Genomic DNA, 21,848 nt, shown 5'->3' with positions numbered 1-21,848 from the left:
CACCTAGCTGTGGATAAGCCTGCACTTTGCAGGTTTGGACTTGTCAAACTCAAATATCCATGTACAAAGAACAGGTCGCAGGTCTCATTTAAACACTATAAACAAAAGGGAAGGAGGATGGGAGAAAGAGATTTCTAAGACAACTGAAATCTGTCCAGTACACATCACTCCTCTCACAGTTCACTCTCCTAAAAATGGATCACCTCAACCGACACGTGTCGCATTAATCCACCTGCCTCAGTTAAGTGTATTGCAGACTGCAACACTCGCTCAACCTTTACTTATCTTATTTAAACATCACACTACTCTCACCACTGTTTTTCTGAATGCCTTTATAACGTATACTTGGCAGAGATCACTGAAACAATATAACAAGCCCCAAAATAGGCAGTAAAAAAAACTTACAGGCTGTCAACAATGCATTCGGCATTGTCGTGGTTGTAAACATTCAGACAGACCGCAGAGGAAATGGGTACTCAATGTTGCTGCAGTGATGTTGTAATGAGCCTTTGGTGGAGTTCAACACATCTGTCATTTGTCAGAGCCACCACCCATAAAGGTCAGGGGAATTTTTCAGAGTAAGCAGCGCGCCGAGTTTTTAAGCCCCGCAACTGATTGAACTTGTGGGTGTCTGCTAAGTTGAGTGATGGCCCTGAGAACCGGATGGGTATAGACCATTAACTCCAAATGTACAGGAGAAAAAAAAACAGGCTGTGAGAAATGGTACCCATTCTAAATAATACAGAGCTGAGCTAGAGGGCTGTGTCCATCTAGTGTTCGGACATGGGAATTGAAATGTCATTAATATGAAAGACAAAGTTACAATATCTGTGCCACGGAAACAAAGTGTGGTTTCCTGAGCTGAAAATACGAGTAGCTGAGTGCAAATGTGTGACTCAGTTCTGTTGTACGCATCAGTTTGACTTCATTCTTCCATTGTTTGCTTGCAGCTATGCAGTAATGTGCTGATTATATGGAATACTTGAGATAATTTGTCAAATCACAAAACAGCATGGAAAAACACCCGTCATCAAAGAGTCTGGTTTTAACCACCATTTTATTTGGCATAATTTAAAATCATTTCACTGTTAGTTCATTTATACAAATATGCTTTTGTTATATATAAAACAATTACAAACAGATTTCTACAAATCAAGTTCCCAGTGTAAAAGCGTAGTACCACGCACACGGTAGCATACAGCTCCAGGACACAGACAGAGTCCACAGGTGTATGTTCCACTTCAACAGCATTATCTGAGTGAAATCAGGACACGGCATTTAAAAAAAAAAAAAAAAAAAAAAAAAAACTCACCACAGTTGACAGTTTGACATATTATGCACTTACATTCAACCCTCCATACACCTATCTTGGAAATTTTCACAAATCCTTTGGCAGATCTCAAACCGCATCACTGTTGTTACACAAAATCTCCTGCTCGTGTTGCGCTTCGGTTATTCTAGACTTTACACGGGCCACAATCTAGGTTGACTTATAATACACCCTGCTCGAGTGAGTAAATGAAAATAACTATAGTAAAAGGGTTGCTGGTATTACTGGCAGCTGTAAGCACAAATTCGCAACCAGTCATTACTAAAAAAATATTTTATAAAATATATAAAAATCTTCAGATGTGACAAGGCACGTTCCACCAACGCAGCTCTCGCTAACTATATGTGCAAGTTGTGCTTGTGCCTTGCCCTCACTGCAACATGCAATTGCAGGGATGTAAACCACAATCTGTTAAGAGCTGTGGGCCACGAGCACGCCGTTTCATGTGCTCCGTTTCACAAATGCACACAGACTTGCCGCGCAAGATGTCAGTTTAGCACCTGTGTCTTACAAAAAGGACTGCAAGAAGAGTGTTTACTGGCAGGAACTAAGGCAGAAAGCTTCTGAAAAATTACAAAACTGAAACCCAGTCGGTTGGACTCGCATTCAAAGGTCTCAGGGCACTTGTGTCACTATGAGAACCTCTGGGTTTGACAAAGGAGCACTGTGGTCTTTGGTTTAGATAAGGCACCTGACCAAATAAAAAGCTCCTTCCATATTGTGGATTAACAGTCCTTACTTAAAATATCAAGTCGGTAGCTATGACACGGTGCTTCTTCGAAGATGAAATGATATTCCATTAACCAAGGAAATATAGGAAAATAAGTGTATATAGCCTAGCACAAGCCAGTTTTAACATATTTTGGTATTATATGCTATACTGAATCAATTATGCAGTGGTCATAGTCTGCTGACCTTACATGTAAGGCAAAGATGTAATTGACAAGGGGTGCATTATGGTGTTCTGGTTTATCAAATCTGAGTATTAACTATTACACACAAACATCTTACTGATCAAATAGACATAAGCTATTACAAAAAATATATTCAACTTTGGCCATAACCGCACTCGTAGGTTAAAAACATTTGAGGAAAAAAAAATCATTTACAGAACAAATTCAACATTATTAGACAAAATACAGTCTCTTTGACCCCACTCCATCAAAAAGTCATTCTTAGGCATGTTTTAATGGCACTCGGTGCGAGCCTCAAGAGTTAAGACGTAGACAGAGGAGAGCTCTACTACAACATGACTTCCTGATATGTCAGCTCGAGGAATCCTGTACCAGTGTGGGTTAATTTGGCAGAGGCCTTATGACACCTGCTCCTCTATTACTGGAGAGGGCAAATGGTCGGCTGCTTTTAATGGGTCCGGCTTATCTTCAAAGGCCTACTGACTCTTCCATGCATGGCAGTGAGAGAGAAGTGCAAGAGGCTGGAAGGGCAGCCTGCCAGACAGCTCTAACATGCCAGACTGAGCACAATGGGACCTGCAGCTCGAGAGTTTAACCTCTAATCTGTGCATATTGGTTATGGGGTACTGGCATTTGTCCGGTAGTCTTCACACCTTGTCTGGACTCAAGCTGCTTGAAATTAAAACTTGTTCACCCTCTACTTGGCTGTTTATTGCATCTAAATAAGCAAGTCAAAGCATCTTGATGGTGACGCTGCTTGAGACTCATGAGATGCAACCTAGGTGAGAGTATGAGGTAGTCATTATTTCTCCACCTGAACAGAGGCAGATCTCTTCTCTCCAGTCAAACAGGGTAGCTTGGTTGGTTGGTTTGGATGTTATTATGGCTTGTGACAACCATGATCAGCATTTTATAAGGCAAAGCAGAGAAGCTATAAATCTAGAACAGATGTAAAATTGGAAAAAAGTGTAAATATCAAAAGTTAAAATGTAAGAAAAATAGAGGAGATACGGTCAGTTGCCCCAATTTTGGCATAGTCACTTTGGTGATGATGGCAACGGAGTGAAATCCTCCAGGAGATGAATAAGGAAGAGAGGAGTAACAGAGGAGCTGAAAACAAAGTCTAAACTGCTGGAGGTGGTATCGAAGCAGCCAGATGACGACCTTTGTTCCTCAGCCTTCCTTTGCATCTGTGGATCTCCATCATCCCTCTCCACAGTCCAAATCTGGGAACCATTTATTACAACAGCACACACTTCTTGGTGTTCTTTTTCGTTACTGGATACAACACTGCCCTCACAGCTTCAGCAAACACCTCCCTGACACCATCCTGCAGCAGAGCAGAACACTCCATGTACTTAACCGCCCCAATCTGCTTGGCCAGGCCGTTGCCCTGCTGCTGGGTGGTAGGGGTCAGGCCCTGCTCCTTCAGCTTCTTCACTGTTTCTGCATCGCCCCTCAGGTCCCTCTTGGTGCCCACCAGCAGGATGGGCACGTTGGGGCAGTGGTGAGACACCTCAGGGTGCCACTTGTGCCTGACATTGGCATGGCTGGAGGGGCTGCCAATGGAAAAGCAGATGATGAAAACATTGGTTTGGGGGTAGGAAAGAGTGCGCAGGCGGTCATATTCCTCCTGGCCTGCCGTGTCCCACAGGTTGAGGCTGACAGTGCGCCCGTCCACGCTCATCTGAGCGCTGTAGTTGTCAAACACGGTGGGAATGTACTCTTCAGGGAAGGCATTGGTGGTATAAGAGATGAGTAGGCAGGTTTTACCCACTGCCCCGTCACCCACCACCACACACTTTATGGTCTGCATCCTGCCTACGACCACTGGGGCTGCAGCACCTGACAACGGAAAAAAGAGCACCTGGGTAACGTCTAATTACAACGCTTAACGCTCAAGGAGGCTAATCTAAGCTTTGCACCGCCACTGATAAGGGGGATGATCATTAAATTCTAAATGACAAAGGTCTAATGCCGCCCAGTGACTTTGAGACAGGAGTGTTTTCACAGTTAGATTTTCACACTGTTAGCAGACGAGCTAACCGCCGACGTTAGCACATCGACGTAATTAATGTTACCTAGGTTAGCTAGTTTTATCCGTCCACTGATTAACGATAAGCGCTTCTTGGAGGTTTTTCGAATTTGCCCTTGAACAAAGGACAACGAGTGAATCGAAAGTGAGACGCCAATTCTCTGCCATTTATTATTTCGCACTGTTGATACTAGGCGTTCCCCCAGCGGCTAGCACCAAGCTAAGGAACTAGCGCATTTGGTGGCTAACAAGCTAGCTAGTTAGCAAACAAGTTGAAAGTTTATTGGCAAGCCACTTCTCAAAAAGATCTATTCCTGGCCCGATAACCCCCTATATGTTACCCTAAAAAATCTATTCTGTTCTAATAGGTGTCTCATAAGTAGTAACTTGCTGTAACAGTTGACTTAGAAGGATTTTGTGACTTACCGCCACTTGGCTTTCGATCTCTTTTTGCCTGGTATAGTCAATCACAGCCGCATCCGGGGAGCTGTCCATTACGTAAAAATCGACACACGGAAACAGTGCAAACTGGTACTTGTAGTTTTATTTTGTAACAGTCGTATGTCTGACGCTAGATGGCGGTGTTAAGCTGTTCTGCTATCCGTTCTTTTTTTTTTTTTACTTGTTGAAAAGAATAGGTGCGGAATCCAGGACAAGCACATAAAAAGAGAAAGTTAACAGCACTGTCGTTATATGAATCTCATCTTTTGCATCTAGCTTTAACTGCATGTGTGTTGCCAAGAAAATCATGTCTAAATAACAGGACAATTTTTTGTGATGTGGAAGTATTGAGGGCTTCCATGTAAGTACGGGTGGTATTACTCTAAATACAAATACACTCCATTGCAAGTGGAAGTTCTACAGTTATAATTGTACAGACTCAATATCTAACTAGGAACAAAAGTACTCATGCAGCACGGCCCATTTCAGAGTGTCTAACATATACACAGTATGTGTAATGTAGCTGGTTGAAGTGGAGCTCAGGGTAACTGTTTTATTTATTTATTTTTTTAATTTTATTTACTTTATTGATCCCAAACTGGGAAATTATTTCTCTGCATTTCACCCATCACTGTTTCAAAGACACACATGCAACATGCAGTGAAACACACAGGAGCAGTGGGCTGCCGCATCAGGCGCCCGGGGAGCATGTTGGGGGGTGTTAAGTGCCTTGCTCAAGGGCACATCAGCCGGCTAATGGAGGGGGAGGGGATACTCCACCACACCCAAATTTTTCTGCCAGTCTGGTGGGGGAATCGAACTGCCGACCTTCCGATCACTGCTGATCAATGCTTCATATCTTATGTGTATTTTGGATAGAATCTTCATCTGTAAACCTACAGGTGTCAAATCAATGTGCAGTTAAAAGTACAATATATGATACTTAAATTTATACGTAAGTATTAGGATAAAGTAGCCAGAAATGGAAATACTCCATTAAAGTACATCTACCTCAAAACTGTATTGAAGTAGAAAACACCACTGCTCCTACAATGCAGAAAAAATCCTCAGTCACCCACAAATCTTGCCTCTCATCAAGGTCATATTCTCTAGGTTTATGAATGGAGTTTGGCATGATGACTTCTCCTGCAACCAACACCTTCTTTTTTTCTGTTTCAGTAATGCAAAGAGTTGCAAGTGGAAGTTCTATCAGACAACCTAATTTTCAATGAATGTGAGCCCTTGGTCGCAGCGATTAGTACTTAAAAATACTTTATACCTTGCAAAAACCACAGAATGTCTAACCTGTCTCTCAAAAGTGCCAGCTGTTGAAAACCGTGTCCCTAAACTTTACTATCAATCTAACACTCAGCCTCACTGTAAGTGAGGGAGGTTGATTTTACCAGATTGTTCACATTTCGCAGTCAGACTGCATGGACACCATCAGACTTTCTGCTCTGATTTGACCCTTTCTCTTGAACTTGCTGCATTCTCAACTTTGAATGACACAGTGTGTCACTGTGTATAAATACATACCCCACATACACACAGGCCATTAAACAACCCTGCCTCCTGTCTTTTGGACGTCATCTTCTCTTTGGTTAGCACTGGCCTTAAAGGCCATATATCACTTATTCACCTTCAGACAAGTCATTATTCTCACTAAGCCAGTGCTTTCAGATCAATGCAGAATACACGAAGGCAGCTAAAAGCGGGATCACTTTAGACTATTCTGTCCTGCACCCCTGGAGACCCGTTGATGATGTCACCTCTATACACTGAGGCAGGTTAAGAGGCCAGCACTGACCGACAACCGGACACTCAAGAACACAAAGAACCACCGGTTTATTGCCTTTCCCAAGAGGGTCTGGCGTCACTGCAGCCTATAAAAAGAGAATTCCCACTGGGACCCTACACCCACAGTCACCCTCCACCCCAACCCTTGCACCCCACTATTCTGCCAGGAGATTCCCCAGGACGTCTGTAGCATTTCCATGACAACAGCCACTGACGGAGATGGGGGTGACTGTGTCAAGAGATGCAGCAAGAGGGAGTTCAGGGAGAAAAATGAGGGTGACAAGAAGACAGAGGACAGCAAGAAGTGAGAACAGTCACTGAAGAGGAAGAGTCGAGACCTTGATAGTTACAGCTGTCAGCACAAGTGCTCACCTGAACTCAAAACTAAACAGATGCTGTGTGTATGTGTGTGTATATTGATATCTGTTGTTTAATCGACAGTACAGATACTTTTTCATACAACTGTTGAGCGCCCTTTTCAGAGACAGACACTGATAATATTTAAATCACTGTCTTTATTCATCTCCTCTTATTTATAAATTCACAAAATACAGTGAATAACAACCAATGCTATTCAATTTTATAAAGTTATAGAATCTTTTGACATAAAATAAAAACGACAGTAATCATCTTCTCGCGGCCTCTTCTTCAGTTTGTAAAGTGCATCAGAACGATGAGGCCTCTCAACAAGAGGATGGACAATTCAATATTGTACCGAGTTCAGTTCGGACTGTAAGACAGCCAAGAGTGAGAACACAATGATCACTTAGCAGAAGGGTCACAGTATTCAAAACATTTGGACAATTTCCTAAAGCAAAAAGAAAAAAAAAACACTATTTTTTTCATGCTAGACAGATTGAAACAGTGTCCCAAATTCCAACTCTTTCGAAGCACACTTGTACGGACTACGCACAGAGTAATGTCACTTGCATGTGTTTTACTGTTGTGAATTAACCTGTTCTACATATGAAACGTTACTGTAAGATGGGTGTTCTTGTTGTGTCCTATTGCCCGCAAAGGACACAAAAGAGTGTAAAAAGAGGTAGGATTTGGAGGATCTACTTCTCTGCTATGGGATATAGCATATGAAATTAAATGTCCCCAATGCTCCCAGTGCAGCTCCCTCTTGTGTATGTAGAACCTAAAGCACTCAGAACTACAAACAAATTTCATACAAGTTGAATTTAGACGACCTAGAAACTGAGACATATGACTGATGGCTCACAGTCCTTATGAATACCCACACTGTATATATTAGACTGAAATCCATAAAGGCATTGAAAGTGTGAAAAAACTGCACAGTGCAAGCATGTCCACTTCCATCACCTCCACAGCGGCTGAGCTGCAGCAGCTCGAGGCATTTTGGGACCAGGTATCCGTGAAGCCGTGGGGATTTTAGAGCTAGCAGGAGGGGCACTTGTGCTCGTTGTCTTCGCAGTCTTGTTTCGGGCGGCAGATATGACAGCTGTGCGGATGGTCTTGGCCGTGGCGGAGGACGGGCTGTGGGCAGTGCGAGGCTGAGGGGGCGCCTGAGTCTCAGAGTTCGGGGCAAGTCGTTTTGACACACGGAGAGGAGTTCCTCTGATGAAGGCTGGCTGGGTGCTGCCTGAGACTTTTTCTGGTAAGGATCTGTCAGAGGCCCTGCGGGTCAAGGTGGGCTTTCCTGGAGTCTGTTGCTCACTTACAGTCCTCTCCCTTGTGCTACTACTGCGTTTCACCTCTGTCTGAACAGCAGCAGGCCGTGTGATAGGAGACGAACGCATGGATACGCTGCGAGGTGTAGACAGCCGGCTGGGGGTGGGTGGGTTAGCAGGGGTTGGAGCTCCATTTAGAGGCTCAGTTTTGGAGCGCACTCTGGGAATGCCCGTGCTATTGGAAGGTCCCGCACGTGACACAAGTCCCCTTTTGGCCCCTATTCCACTACGCACAGGGATCTTCATGGTTCGAGCCTCCTCCTTTGATGTAGGAGACCCTGGAGTTGTCCCCTCTCGAAGGTCAACCTCCCTCTCTTTCCTCCACTTGGAGCAGAGGCTCGGCGTAGGTCGTGGGAGCGGGGAGGTTGGGGGTGACAAGGCGTCATAGGACCGGAGGCCTTTCACCAGAGTGTGGCACTCCAGGGTTTCACCCACACGAGAGTACGACCTTGTCGTCTCCCTCTCTGGACTGGGTAAGTCAGAATACTCCTCTGGCTGTGATTTGCTGAACTCTGGTAGACTGGAGGGCATCCAGTTCTCCTCCACAGGTGTGGACGCCCCTTCAGTGTCAGTGTGCTTTGTTAAACCTGCATCAGGCATCACAGCACTTGTTGTTATGGTGGTTGTGTCTCTTGCCTGTGGTTGTGACTGGACCCTCTCTGGAGCATTTACAGGTGAATGCGATTGGCTCTCAGATCCCTGGTACCTTAATGACGCAGCCCCGGTGTCACTGTGGGAAAGTATTCCACTTGTATGGAGAGACTGAGGTGCAGACTCATCAAAACAAGAGCCGCTAGATTTACTCTTAACAGGGCGAGTATTGTCTGTCACTGGCAGGCCAAACCTATGTCTATGAGTGGTGGTCTGCCTTTTAGCAGAAAGGGCAGGTGTATCAGTGGGTATAGCAGCGGAGTTTGTACAGGAAGTAGGTGGAGATTCCATGGTCATAGAAACCATGTGTTCATGTGAGGACTCTGCTTCTTTTCCAAGACCTGTTGCCTTCGGTTGGCCTTGCAGCAAATAGGAAATGCTCTCAGGCCCTTGTTGCTTGACTGTGAAGGCCCGCCCATGCTGAGAATGACTAAACATGGCAACGTGCGAGTCCTGAACTGCGCCAGTGCTGCTGCTGGTTGCTTGGCTGTGCCGAGATCTGCTCCCTCTACTCGGAACTGGTTCTTGGTCAACAGGGGAACATGTGCCATCAGTCTCTGGGGAGCTACAAAGCGCAGCGGTGGTCTCATGGTCCGAGGAGCTGTTAGAATGATAACTGGTTGACGTGGGGCTGCTGCCCAGCTCAGGGAAGCCCTTGAGCTGGTTATGGAGATGGGTATCATTGTGCAGGTGTTGGGAAAGTCTGCGGGAGTCAGAGCTTCTCAGGCTACGTCGGCTCCACGTGTAGCTCAAGTTCTTCTCGAGGAGTTTCTCCAGCTCGTCTTGGTTCTCCTGACTCTCGGGCTCTCTGGCAAGGCTGAGGCCCTGGTCCAGCCCCGTACAGACAGCGAGAGAGCGACGCTTTTCCCCCATCTCACGTTGACGCTCCAGGCGTTTCTGCTCCTTCAGCTCCCGCTCTGCATTCTCCTGTAGCAAAGGGAAGGAATCGTTTGTTTTTCAGTGACTCTTAGTGCTGAGCTTTTCGACAATCTCCATTTTTATTAACATATATTTTCAGCAATTTCTAAATCTAACCTGAACAGCTTTTTGGAAGCGGTGGCAAAACAAATGGAAGACCCTGCAAGCCTCCTCCAGTTTGAAGGTGTTGTCATCTTCACAGAAAAACTCCACCAGAGCCTGACTAGACATCCTCATGCCCTCCACCTCATCCTCCGCCTCCTTCAGACGCTCCTCAGCCATCTGCACACAGGAACAGTTTACACAGTCATCTTTTCAAACAAGGTCTCTGCATTTGGATTCCTGTGCATATATATCCACAACCCCACCAAAAACAATTCTGGGTTTACTTGACTGTAAACCATTAGAGAACGTTTTCATATGTTACAGACTATGTTTTATACCTCTAGGAAAGGTTGTGTATGCTGCTGAATCTCTGCCTCAGTCTGGATGTTTGCCTTGAGGGCCACCACTCTGCTTTTTAGCTTGGATAAGTCCTCCAACACAGACTCCTCACACAACCTGTAGAAAGGAGCAGACATATAAATATAATTAAAGTAAGAACTCTACGGAAGTAGCTGTGTAGCATTTCTTGAGAAAGCTCTCATTATTATTTCTTAATGGACTCTTTGAGTTGTGTCAATTTATATGCACAAAAAAAAGATTGCAGTGCATGTGTGATATTCTTTACTTTTAAAGGCAGAATAAGGCTGGTCGTTTCTTTGCACCTAGCAGAGAAACTCTCCAGCAGAGCTTAAATATTGGCTTGGAGTATCAATGTTGTCATGACCCACTTTCACTCAGGCAGCTTGCTATTGCTAACAGCTGGGCGCCTTGTTCTGATACAAGAGAGCGATAGATTTACATTACGTTTGTTTTAGCAGCCTGTTGGGGTGCAGCGCTGTTATTAATCAGGGCTTGTATATTGGCTCAGGCGCAGTTACTGTACGATCGGATGGCTCTCTGAGTTTTGGGAAGACACTGACCTGGAGGCGGAGGCAACATGGCCTAGTTGGCTGGGAAATGACAGTAAACTCTGGTCCTTTTTCACAGCTTCCTGTGGAGACAAACACAAATGATTATCCAGCTATTGTTTCAAAAGAGGCAACACGTCATTTGCGAATGTTGACAAAATCATATGCTCTGTGGAGCAGTCTGGCTTGAGGGTTATGAGCGGCTACTGTTCTATAAACGCTTCGTGGTCAGAAACGATAGAAGGGCTCATTTGCAAAAACAGATAACTCTGTTTTAACTTTTTTCCATAAATTGTGTATTTTTTTAATGCGCTTCTGAGAATATCAATCAAAGTAGTGTTCTGGTGAATCGAACCCGATCCCATTATGCAGTCACAGCAATACAAGAATGCTGTTTATCTGTTCTTGCAAATGAACTCTTAGTTGCTTTGTGCAAAAACTAGAACAAGCACAGTGATTACATTTTTAGAAGAGAAGTGGCTGCCATATAAACAGCTGTTTTCCCTTATTTCTGAATAAGGAGGTTATACTTCGTCTCCCCTCTATTGAACAAACTTTTATTGCTGTTATTTAATTCAGTGCCTGTTGGATATTATAGGATTTTTCTTGCAACACCTAAAATTTCAGATCTTACCATGGCTACAAAATGCAGCAGATTCATGCCAGGTTTGTTGGCTTTGGTGTCAGCCAGCTTGAGCAGCGATGAAATCCGGAAGCCAGCGGCATTCCCTGCATATCCACCCTGAGAAGCCACATGCAAGGTCAGAAAAACATATACGCACACGACATGTGACAACTTTAAACAAACAATGATACAAAACCCAGGTGCACAGTCAGAGTGACGTCCCTGAACACACTCCCAGAGCCCATAACGGCTGGTGTATTATACACAGATAAAAGGACTGATTCTGCTTTGTCAGGCTGAAGAAAAGGGAGGGAAACAAATAAAATAAAGAACCACTCACAGCATTCATATAGTTCCCCGCTTTCAGCACCAAACGAAGGATGGAGTGTAATTCAGGACAGCTCAGCAGTTCTAGGAGAGTCAAAAACAAGAGATTCAATACAGATCCTCAAGGTTGAGAAATGATGAGTATTAATGTGTATGCAGTGGACTTCAAGGCCTTAACATGAGTCAGCAACTTTGTGTCTCAAGCTGACTGGTGAACTTCACTTCTACACAGAACTGATAGCAGGCTTCTCCTAAACCATCACATTCTGGGTCCAAATTTTACCACTCCAGGCTAATTCTGAAGAGGAGCATTTCAAAGGAAGTACACAACTCCCTGCTGATAATGTTACCTCTGGCCGCCTCCCTCAGACATCTGGCTGCCACACACAGAGAGGTCACGGCAGGGTCGAACTCTTGTTGCAGGATCATAGCATCCAGACGGAGCCGAAAACTAATGGAAGAGGGACAGACGGATGGATGGATGGATGGGGGTGAGTGATGACGGAGACAAAAAGGCACTCGCGATCAATCATCAGTTAAACAAACACACGTCATCACAGAGTGAAGCATGTGAGCAGGACAAGTGTCACATACAGATAAACAGGAAAAAGGGCAATTTTAAAGAAAACAGTCAGTTGGAAAGTGCTGAGGGTGTTTTTGGTAAGTGTATCCAGTCTAGGACTGAGGGTGTACCTGGGGACTTCCACCAAGAGCAGGATGAAAAGATCAGGCTCTCCAAGCCAGCTCCGCTCCCCACCGAACCTCCTCAGGCGAGACTCCTGAGAGAGAACAGATGCTCAGTGAAATCAGGAAAGCAGCCTTGATTGAAAAAGAAAAACCTGGAGTACTGAAACTAACATGCCGTTAACAGTCAATTCCAATATCTTTCAGTGCGGCCCCTCTGCGGAAACAGACCACATCATACGACATGGTGTAATGGCAAACTTTTGATTATCCTAACCAGAGCCAGATGATGAGTGAGAGAAGAGGGAGGGGAGGGAGGGGATTGTCACTGTTGTATTTGTACGCCAAAAAAAGGCCACTTCACCTCGTCATTGTCGGGCAGCAATTTGCAGAGCTCTGTGAGCTTCTCCGCTCCGTAACGGTCCCCGGCACCCTGCCTGATATCCTCAACTATCTCCTTAGCGGGCCTGCGGAAGAGAACAGCACATTTCAGATACGACAACACTGCTGACATGCGATGGGGGTGTTCAGACACCCACCCTGAGAAAACTCACGTTATGAGCAGTATCTGCTCTTTGTTTTGCCTTGATCACACAATATTGAGGCTTATCCCGCTCTTATCAGTCGCAGTGTTGGGGAGAGAGGGTTGATTGACGCCACGCTGGCGACACAAAGTGGCATATCCACTGGGCAAATAAAAAGCAGACGTGCCGGGGAAAGGCCTTGGGGATGTCAAGGTGAAAGAGCAGAAATTGAACTGACTGTTTGACCTCTGACTTACTTCCTCTGAGTGACACATCTGTCCTCTATTCCAGCAGTTGAGGGTCTGCACATGAAGACATCTAAGCCAGGCTGAGGCTAAAGTATTTTTCATGGGAATGTCAAAACGGAGACGCGGTTTAACCCTCTCATTGTGTGTTAGAATAGTTCTATTGTAAACAAAATGCTGACCTAAATAGCCTATAAATAGACTTATCCCATAATAAAGAGCGAAGTGGACGTGTCAGACGTTGATGTCTGACAATATAAAACCATATTTTGTTTAAACTACACCCACATTTCAACAGCAGCACGTCTGTGTTTAGAACAGAGGGCAAATAAGCTCCCAACTAGACAAATGTTTGTGTACTCAAGAGGCTGTTTTAACATAATGGCTTTCCCTACAAGTCTTGACAGATCTGGTTTAAGGAGAGAACCGCTGTTCAGTTGAAAGACGCACAATTGAGCCTCCGTGCACCTTTCATGCACACGTGGAGGCACGACAATACAGCGAACTCAGCACTTCTTTTCAGCGTCTTTGTCATTACATCGACCTGCAATTGTTAGGACACGTCACGGTTTTGGAAACATGAATCAGAATGTTTAAGACATTAAACGGCATGTACGTGGGCTTTAACGATTACAGAGCGGCCCGACTCATTACAAGATGTGCAGCTTTGTTAGAGGTGGGAAAACATGCTAAACAGGCTTCAGGGGATGGATGAATTTGACAAGCCACCGGTGGGGTCTGTCTCCATAGGGGGTAGTTTTAACATAGACACTCTTTAAGGGCATCAGCAGGTGTCAACTCTGACTCCTAGGGCTATACACGGCCACTAGCCCACCACCCTGCTTCAAGACCCCAGTTCCGCCACTCAGAGCACTCCCTCCCCTGCACCTGTCCCCTGCAATACACTTGTGTCCCCTCCCCGACACCAGACATCCTCTCCTCTCTTCACACTTCTGACACTTCCCACCCACGTCTGATGTATGACCACACTCTCCACAGCTCGACTCGAGTGAAGTGCTGTTCCCCTGGGCACAGTCGCACACACTTCTCTTTCCTGCTCTTAAAGCTGCCTTCAGTTTTGATTGATGTGCAGACCAAAGGGCTAAAAGCTGAAACTGTTCAAGTGTGCTAAACTGTAATTTAAGATCATTTTCATTATCAATTAGTCTGCCGATCACTATCTTGACTGATCAACTAATTGCTTTGTCCATGAAATGATAATAAAATAGAGAAAAAATACGTCCGATATAATTTTTCAAAGCTTAATGTGAATTCTGAAAATGTCTCGTTTTGTCTGGCCAACAGTCCAAACCCACAGATATTCAATTGACTATGATGTGAAACAGAAAAAAGCAGCACATCCTCAAGTTTGATCCCCTAATCGATTCATCAACTCTAGTTAAGAATAAAGAAGCTTACATCTTGAACTGGCGTAGAAATATTCCAATGTTCATACTGCGCTTGGAGTCCAGCAGGGAGATCTGTGAAGAGGCAAAGGACAATTAAGAGGAAGAAAAGTTCAAGAAGTCTCACCATCTTTACACATGACTTAAAAACACCACAGCTCTCCCTGTGATCTGACCTCTTCTGAGCTGTCCTGGGGGGATCTGCAGCGCAGCAGAGCAGACCTGCGTCGCAGGGTGCTGGTTCTGTCCTGAGGCTTGCTGTCCTTCTGACCAAACAGCTCATCCAGAGAATGGAGGTCTATGGGGAACTCGTCCTCGCCCGGCGCCGCCCCGCTCCACACGCTCTTCCTCCCCTCCACCTTCTCCTTGGGGATACGCTCCCAGTTCAGCTTCCTCAGCCGGCTCCGACGGGCACTGTCAGCCCGGCTGAACGGCGAGGAGGAAGAGGAGGACGCCGGCGGAGGTGGGGGCGGAGGAGGAGGGGGCGGAGGCGGAGGTGGCGGAGGGGCGACCAGCACCGGATGCGAATCCATGGCTGTCACTTCCACAGCGTCTGGGGCAGCGGCGGGAAGGGCAAGCTGTGTTCCATGAAAGGCACGAGACTCCTTGATGGCCACAGTCAGGTTGATGAGCATAGAGGCTGTCTGGGTTTAAGAGGGAGGGTTGACAGTGGGCGAAGGGTCTGTCCTCACGCCGTCAGTGACGTCTCTCCAGTTTCCAGTGAGCTCTAGTTCAAAGGTCCATCAATAACTCCAGCCTAGGAAACGAGACAACAAGAAAATCTTATCTCAGACATTATTGAGCGCAGAAAGAGTGTTGCAACAGCGAGCCTGTCAGGCAGCTTTAACCGAGGCCGATGACCTCACCTGAGCCGACTGACACCTGGCCTTACTTCTCCTTTCATTAGCTCGAGTTCTGTGCACTGACTGGTGTAACGAGTAGTCGGAGCTAAAAATGTAACCTCTGGTTCAACTCTCCGTGGAAGTTCAAGGCGTTGTGGGGAAAGTACTAGCTGAGCAAGATGAGCTCTCCCTCCTCTGCAGGCTGTTTGAACAGCTTGTCCCATCCTGTTCAGTTTCACCTCGCTGCATGCACACGCACCTCCACCACCCTCTCCCTTCTAATTAGAATATATGGAGGCACCACAGGCAGGGCGAGATGCACAGTTAACCACAAAGCAGAGAAATAGAGGGGTCTGCAGCTTCAGAAATCCTCACTTTAAATATTCTTCCCCTCGTTATGGGAGGTTAACATCTGAGAGCTGGTTGCACACACTTGCACCAGCAAGTTTTCAACAGGATTAGTAATGCAATTAGGAATGAGTCAGAGGTTTCAGGTGTCTGGTTCGAGGGAAAGTCTTTAATCGTGAAATGGCTCTGCGTTTGGCCAGGAACACATCCTCTCGTCCTCCCTCGCGCTCCTAACGTGAATCACAAGTCTTGGGTGGCAGGGATGAGTCTGATCGCGAGGCTGTTCCCGCGAGCGCCGCACGAGCGCGCTGCAAAAGCCGCGGCCGGTGATCTCAGCCTCCATCATTTAATGACGGCTGGATCCGGACGAGCAGGAAAAAAACCTTTTCTATCAACTACTGGAGCCGAGGAGCTCGGCGGAAGAGACGAGAAGCGACGTGGAAGGTGAATTAAATCAATCAAATTTAAAAAAAACAACACAAATTAACGTCAGCTATGAGAACTTATTCAGGAGATTCAAGAGACTTTTTCATGTTGACATTTTGTTTAAGACAAAACCCGCTGGTTTATTCCTGTGAACTTCAGCTTTAACTGACATTGAATATTGCTCAATTAAAGGTCAATAAAACATTGTTGGCGTGATTCCCACATCTCTGATTCGGGACAACCCGGTGAGGATATTTCACCTACCTGCCGCTGACGACTCCACTCCTCCGGCGAGGTGAGCCCACAGACACCAACAAGAGCCGGCGGGTTAATTTTGAAGGAAACTTTAATAAACCCTCGCCTCCATCCCCGGTTTTTTGTTTGCTGTGCCTCTTTTATCCCGGTGACTTGCGCCGCAGCACTCGCTCCAGTCCTTCCTCAACTTAGAAACTTCCACACAGTTAATCGGGAACGCGCAGGCGCGCACTCGCACCCTGATATGCCTTGTTGTGTCCTCCCAGTTTTCCCATGGGCGGATTTAGGGTTTTCAGGTGGCGGAACACTCTCGATCTTCACTGTAGTCTACTTTCAGATCTTCAGCATAATCACTAACCCTCATATTTACATTGCTGTATTTCTTACATCTGTCGCAGTAATTGTTTTAATAGCTTCATATAATGCTCTTACAATAATGTTTGCCAAGTCCAGATAAGATTGTACATGAAAGCTTGCTGTCAGGAGTTGCACTGACAACTCGAGTCTCTATTTCAAGCTGTCATCACAGTGGGCAGGACTGTGATCTGTAATTGGTGCAGAAGGCCTTGATCAAGCTAAGAAGAGCATGCTATTGAGAACCTGAGAGACGGAGCAGATGGCTCTCAGACATGGGAAAAGATGTCCACATCTCCTCCCTGAACCGAGAACAGGGCGTATGTGAAAGCCAAGAGACCAGAAGCCCCGCTGGGGTGCTGAAATGGCCCAGGTGCTAGGATGTGGACCCATAACACCGACCTTTTATCCGGTGTACTGGTGCGCTCCTGGCCCATGTCACCTGGTGCTTCCGAGTCCGGCTCAGGTAGCCCCTCTCACAGGCCCAGCTGACAGGCAGTCGTCATCACTTCTGGGCTCTGCGGTAATTAAGGGGTTACGACCCCAAAGATCTGGCTATTGTTGTGCCTGTGCAGCGGGGCATGTTATAGTGTGCCCGTGCCAGAATAAACCTCTCTCAGGAAACTTCACTTTCTATTCAGTCACTCACTTCTCAGAGTACAGTGCACTCCTCAGAATACAAGGAAATGCCACTGTTGAGAGACGGCAGCTTTATAGTCCATAAAGGCCCAGAACAACCCCGCACAATTCCACATATTATGCCAGCATTTGTGCTGCACGGACATTGCGACAGTGATTAATGAATAGTAAGGAGTTAACTTGGCATCTCTCACTTGTTTCACCAAGACACTTAAATTGCGAGGTCAGTCTGTGATGTGTTTACAAGCCCACTCCCAGCTGGTGCGCCCTTTGCATAACAGTGAGCTGCAGAGCCTGTGCATCGCTTGGCCCGTTCCTCAATGAATAAATGTGAATGAGGGTGTTCATGTGTAACATTTGTGTGTGAGCCTGTCGCGAGCGTGAGGGGGAATCCATGCATTTAAGTTGAATTGTGCTGCGCAGGTGAGAGGTAGCAGTTTTCCCTGATCCAGCATTCAAGGAAACCTCTTAAAATCGGTGGATCATGAGCGTGACGCTTCTTTGATGCCTGGAGGAAATCTGCTACCTCTTCCTCTCAAATAAGGATTAACACATGAGACCCCGGCAGCAGCAAGTCTTTAGATGCTCCGCCCTTAGTGTGTCGGGGCAGTTGCAGCCATGCAGCGATCATTAGCCCCTCACCATCTCTCCTTCTTAATGTTGCTTTGAAGTCCCAGAGGGCTTACGTAAAGGTGAAGGCTATTAGCTCCTTCCTCCCCTATAGTACACACACATAATCATAGGTGCACACACGCACACACACACAAAAATGGCATTTGTTTTACTTTTGCTACGGTGATCAGATTCTGTACAGTGACCTCTGCTGCAATTGGCTTTTCACGCTGCAGAAATGAATCCGGATGTAAAGAAATCAATACAATAGATTTTTTGCCCAGATGCTCCATTTATATAGAGTGTAAAAGTGACTGTAAAACTATTCCATGTGAAGCTATTGATAGAGCCATATGCGGGCTTAGTGTTATCCTGCCTCTAGTGAGTCTGGTCTGCCTCCTGGGTCTCGGCCACGGTGGAGTAAATAGGTCAGTGTGACTGTGGCTCTGCGGGGGTATTAACGCATGCATAGACATAGTGTGTGTATGTGTGCACACACCTGGGTCTGATCCCAGACAGGGACAGCAGGTCTGGGGAGGTATTCCTAATCAAACCCAGCTTCCTCAGATCTCTCTCGCTTCCCCAGCTGCACTCAGATCACGTGCAGCGATCCAGAACAGTCTGACAAGGATCTCTGGCTTTGGTCAGACCGCCGGCCTGATAAGGAGAGACAGCAACAGACAGACAACACAGACAAACTCTTGGCCTCATTCTTTTTCCCGAAGTCTCCCACATACAAACACACATATGCACTCACACTAAGTCATACATGACTGCCCCATACACGGGAACTTTCACAAAACCGCTCCCACGCATACATATGTTATAAATGATCGTAAAAGACGCAAAGAGAGGCTTCCACACACTGCTGCTGCTGCACAGTGGAGCTTTAGGGGTTCACAGACAGGTCATGATACAAACATTATGGAGACAGAAAGATGAGAAGGCTGTGAGTCAAACCTTGAGGAGGAAGGAAAACACGCTATGAAGAGCTTTCTGTGGAAGCTTTCACTTTTGGGGGTATTCATCAACCTGTCAGAGAGTGTGTCCAGAAGCTTTTTCTTCCTTATTTGTCTTCTTTTTTAAGCTCCATGTACATTGATTGTTAGAGAATTTCCACTGTACGCTTGTAATAATATTGGCTACAGCTCCTGCTTTCTCATCGACTGAGAGAGCAGACAAGAGGCATAACTGAACCCTATACCTCTATGTTTTTGTTGACTGTCCTAAGTGCACAGCTGACGCTTTGCTTGTTTACCAAGCTGTCTCCTGTCGCAACGATTGTAGCGTTGCGTGCATGTGCGCACGCATCTGTGTGTGTGCTGTGTGGTGATAATGCTAAATTCCCCTGGTTGAATGGAGGGGATGCTTGTGGAGATGCTTGTGGTCAGTTGTCCTTGTGTATTGTGCGTGTGTGTCTGTGTGTGTGTTTAAATTAAACACAGCGGGGTGGAAGGGAGGCTGAGGTGCTTGTGGTCAGTTGTCTTTGGGGGTTGGCTTGACTCTGTTTGTCTTTGCACATCTGGCGACTAGAGCCACTTCCGAGTCCAATTAGGATTTCCTGAGACTCAATAAAGGGGATTATTGGCCTGCAAAACCTCTAGCCCAGACTCTCCCACCCTCAGTCGCCTTCCTGCCCCAGCTGCTATGGTCATTACACTAGTCAGAGCTACAGTCGCACTCCACTAGAGGCTCACAATGGCAAAGTGACATATAGCGACACAGACAAATCAGCCCTTTTCTTCCCCTTCATTGCTTGCATCTCTTTGTCTCTTTTTGGGGGAAATGTAAGACTCCTCTGATATTTGATCCATGGTTTAGAGTCTCCTCGCATGTGAAATGAATCAAACGCTTCATAAATGATGTCAGCGAGGCAATGGAAACTACATTTCTCCCTAGCAGGCTGATGAGAGACCACAAGAGCCTGTATACCAAGCTGTGGTTGGGCACAAAGCCCTTGAGCAGAGCGCAGGGGAGCTGAGCTGCAAAGATAGGGGGTCCTGAGCGTCTGCTTGTGTGGCAAGAGTGATCACACAGTTAATATTCAAAGGGCCGGGTCTGTTGTAAAGAAGCCACTAAATAGAGGTTGACAAAGCGCGTCGTTCAAACAAAGGCTTCTCCCTAAGTAGGCTGTGTATATAGCTGGAAGGGCAGTGAACGGATGGGCTTTGCTGGGGTGGTCATGTATGGAGTCTATAGTGAGTTATTAAAGGAGGGCCTCCTGCTCTTCTTCCCCACCATCACAGTTAACTCCAATCCCAGCCATGCATTCTTCATTTCATGTCTGTGTGCCATTAATGCATTTTATAATTTTGTCAAAGATTTTAGTGTACGAGAGGGTATTACACTGCATTTCTGTTGCATGAACTCTGAAATAATAACTGCATTATTTATTTCACCTGAATTGTATCAAATCTTGCAATTAAAACATTCACATGCATCGTTTCCCTTTGTTTCCATTTGAGTATTGATTGTAACATGTACGTGCTTCATGTTGAGTAAAGCCTTGCAAATTCCATTCTACATCAACACACACAGACACACACACACACACACACACAGTTACTTCAACCATCTAAACCTAATTATTCTCCCCCAGCTTCTCTGTGCCAACCAGTGATGTCACCCACAGAGAGACAGTGGGACTGTTGGCTCAGTGCCTGAGGACGGCCATGCTGGCAGGGAGGAGAGGAGAGGAGAGAGGAAGTTAAGAGAAGATTAGCACTTGAGAGGTTAGCAAAGTAAGAAAATGAGGGGGGGACCCCCTGAGATTTGGCTGGCCCTTGTGTTGGGGCTGCAGGGATTAACCAGCCTACTCTGCTGCTGGACCCACAGAACCCGTCCTCCTCCTTTCTGCCCCCCCCCCCCCCCCTTGGCTCCGATAGACATTCAACCAACACATTTAAGGCTGAAAGGAAAACACGGAGGAGTTATGAGGGCCAGGCCCCAAGGGGACTCCCTCTGGGATTAACCTAGCTGCTACTCTCTTCCCAGCATTTCTACTGGCATTCACTTGGCCTGCGCTGAAACCTATTCATCCTCACTAAACTGTTGCATAACAATGCGGCCTGCCTTTTGCTGCAGCGCTGGAGCTGTTGGTAAAACAAGGCACCCTTGGGCCCCCAGAACCCATGAGCCTCAAGCCCAGTTTCTTGTGTTGTGGGGAAACCTTTGGAGGCTGGAGCAGTTGCGCGAGCGACTGGACATTTGGGGCACACGTCATCGTGGAGGCAGGAATTAATGAGTGGCATATATTGTGTGATAGCATGAAGAAACTGTTTAAGATTTTAGTGACGGGCTCATTTGTCTTCGTGTAAGCCCATAGCAGGTAGCAGAGTGAGTTGAGAAAAACGAGACCTGTTTGATACGAAATCACAGCCATCGGTCAGTTATCTTCGCTTAGTCTAAAGACAGAAAACAGGCCAAAAAAAAAAAACTGGCACCTGGTCAGCTTTTGTACATATTAAACAAACAAGATATTGTCTAGCGTGTTAGGTGGGGCTGGTAGGCAGATTTTGTTGCATTTGGACAATGCTAGGCTAGCTGGCTGTAGTTAAATATTAGTATAATATTATAAGCAGTTATAGTATAGGTGGCGTAAAGACATGAGAGTGATACTGATCTTCTCATCTAACTGAATAAAGTCAAACTGTTACATTAGGTGTTGATGAGTTTATGCAGTGCTCTTTAAAACAAGGGTCCACAGTCCTCTTAAACGTGACAATAACACCATTGTCAGTTATTGCTACATTTAAACTGGCCAGATGA

At 46.0% G+C, this 21,848-nt stretch overlaps 2 protein-coding genes across 2 annotated transcripts; both read right to left on the bottom strand.

Moving 5' to 3' along the window:
• Window positions 1-1,038: 1,038 nt before the first annotated feature.
• rhogd (ras homolog gene family, member Gd) lies at window positions 1,039-4,752 on the bottom strand. Its single transcript, XM_041943661.1, has 2 exons — window positions 4,706-4,752; window positions 1,039-4,089 (listed from the first exon to the last, which is right to left on the bottom strand). The coding sequence occupies exon 2, from the start codon at window positions 4,058-4,060 to the stop codon at window positions 3,485-3,487; it is 576 nt and encodes a 191-aa protein (XP_041799595.1). The 5' UTR covers window positions 4,061-4,089; window positions 4,706-4,752; the 3' UTR covers window positions 1,039-3,484.
• Window positions 4,753-7,012: 2,260 nt separating this feature from the next.
• Window positions 7,013-16,662, bottom strand: fhdc2 (FH2 domain containing 2). The gene is made up of 12 exons (XM_041944167.1): window positions 16,485-16,662; window positions 14,781-15,361; window positions 14,618-14,679; window positions 12,794-12,896; window positions 12,439-12,524; window positions 12,096-12,196; window positions 11,759-11,829; window positions 11,428-11,535; window positions 10,806-10,876; window positions 10,224-10,341; window positions 9,898-10,062; window positions 7,013-9,789 (listed from the first exon to the last, which is right to left on the bottom strand). The coding sequence occupies exons 2-12, from the start codon at window positions 15,237-15,239 to the stop codon at window positions 7,840-7,842; spliced, it is 3,294 nt and encodes a 1,097-aa protein (XP_041800101.1). The 5' UTR covers window positions 15,240-15,361; window positions 16,485-16,662; the 3' UTR covers window positions 7,013-7,839.
• Window positions 16,663-21,848: the final 5,186 nt, after the last annotated feature.

Source organism: Chelmon rostratus, chromosome 9, assembly GCF_017976325.1.
Source record: "Chelmon rostratus isolate fCheRos1 chromosome 9, fCheRos1.pri, whole genome shotgun sequence".
Taxonomy (NCBI): Eukaryota; Metazoa; Chordata; class Actinopteri; order Chaetodontiformes; family Chaetodontidae; genus Chelmon; species Chelmon rostratus.
The sequence above is the reverse complement of the archived record's forward strand: the minus strand, read 5'-3'. Positions and strand labels throughout refer to the sequence as shown.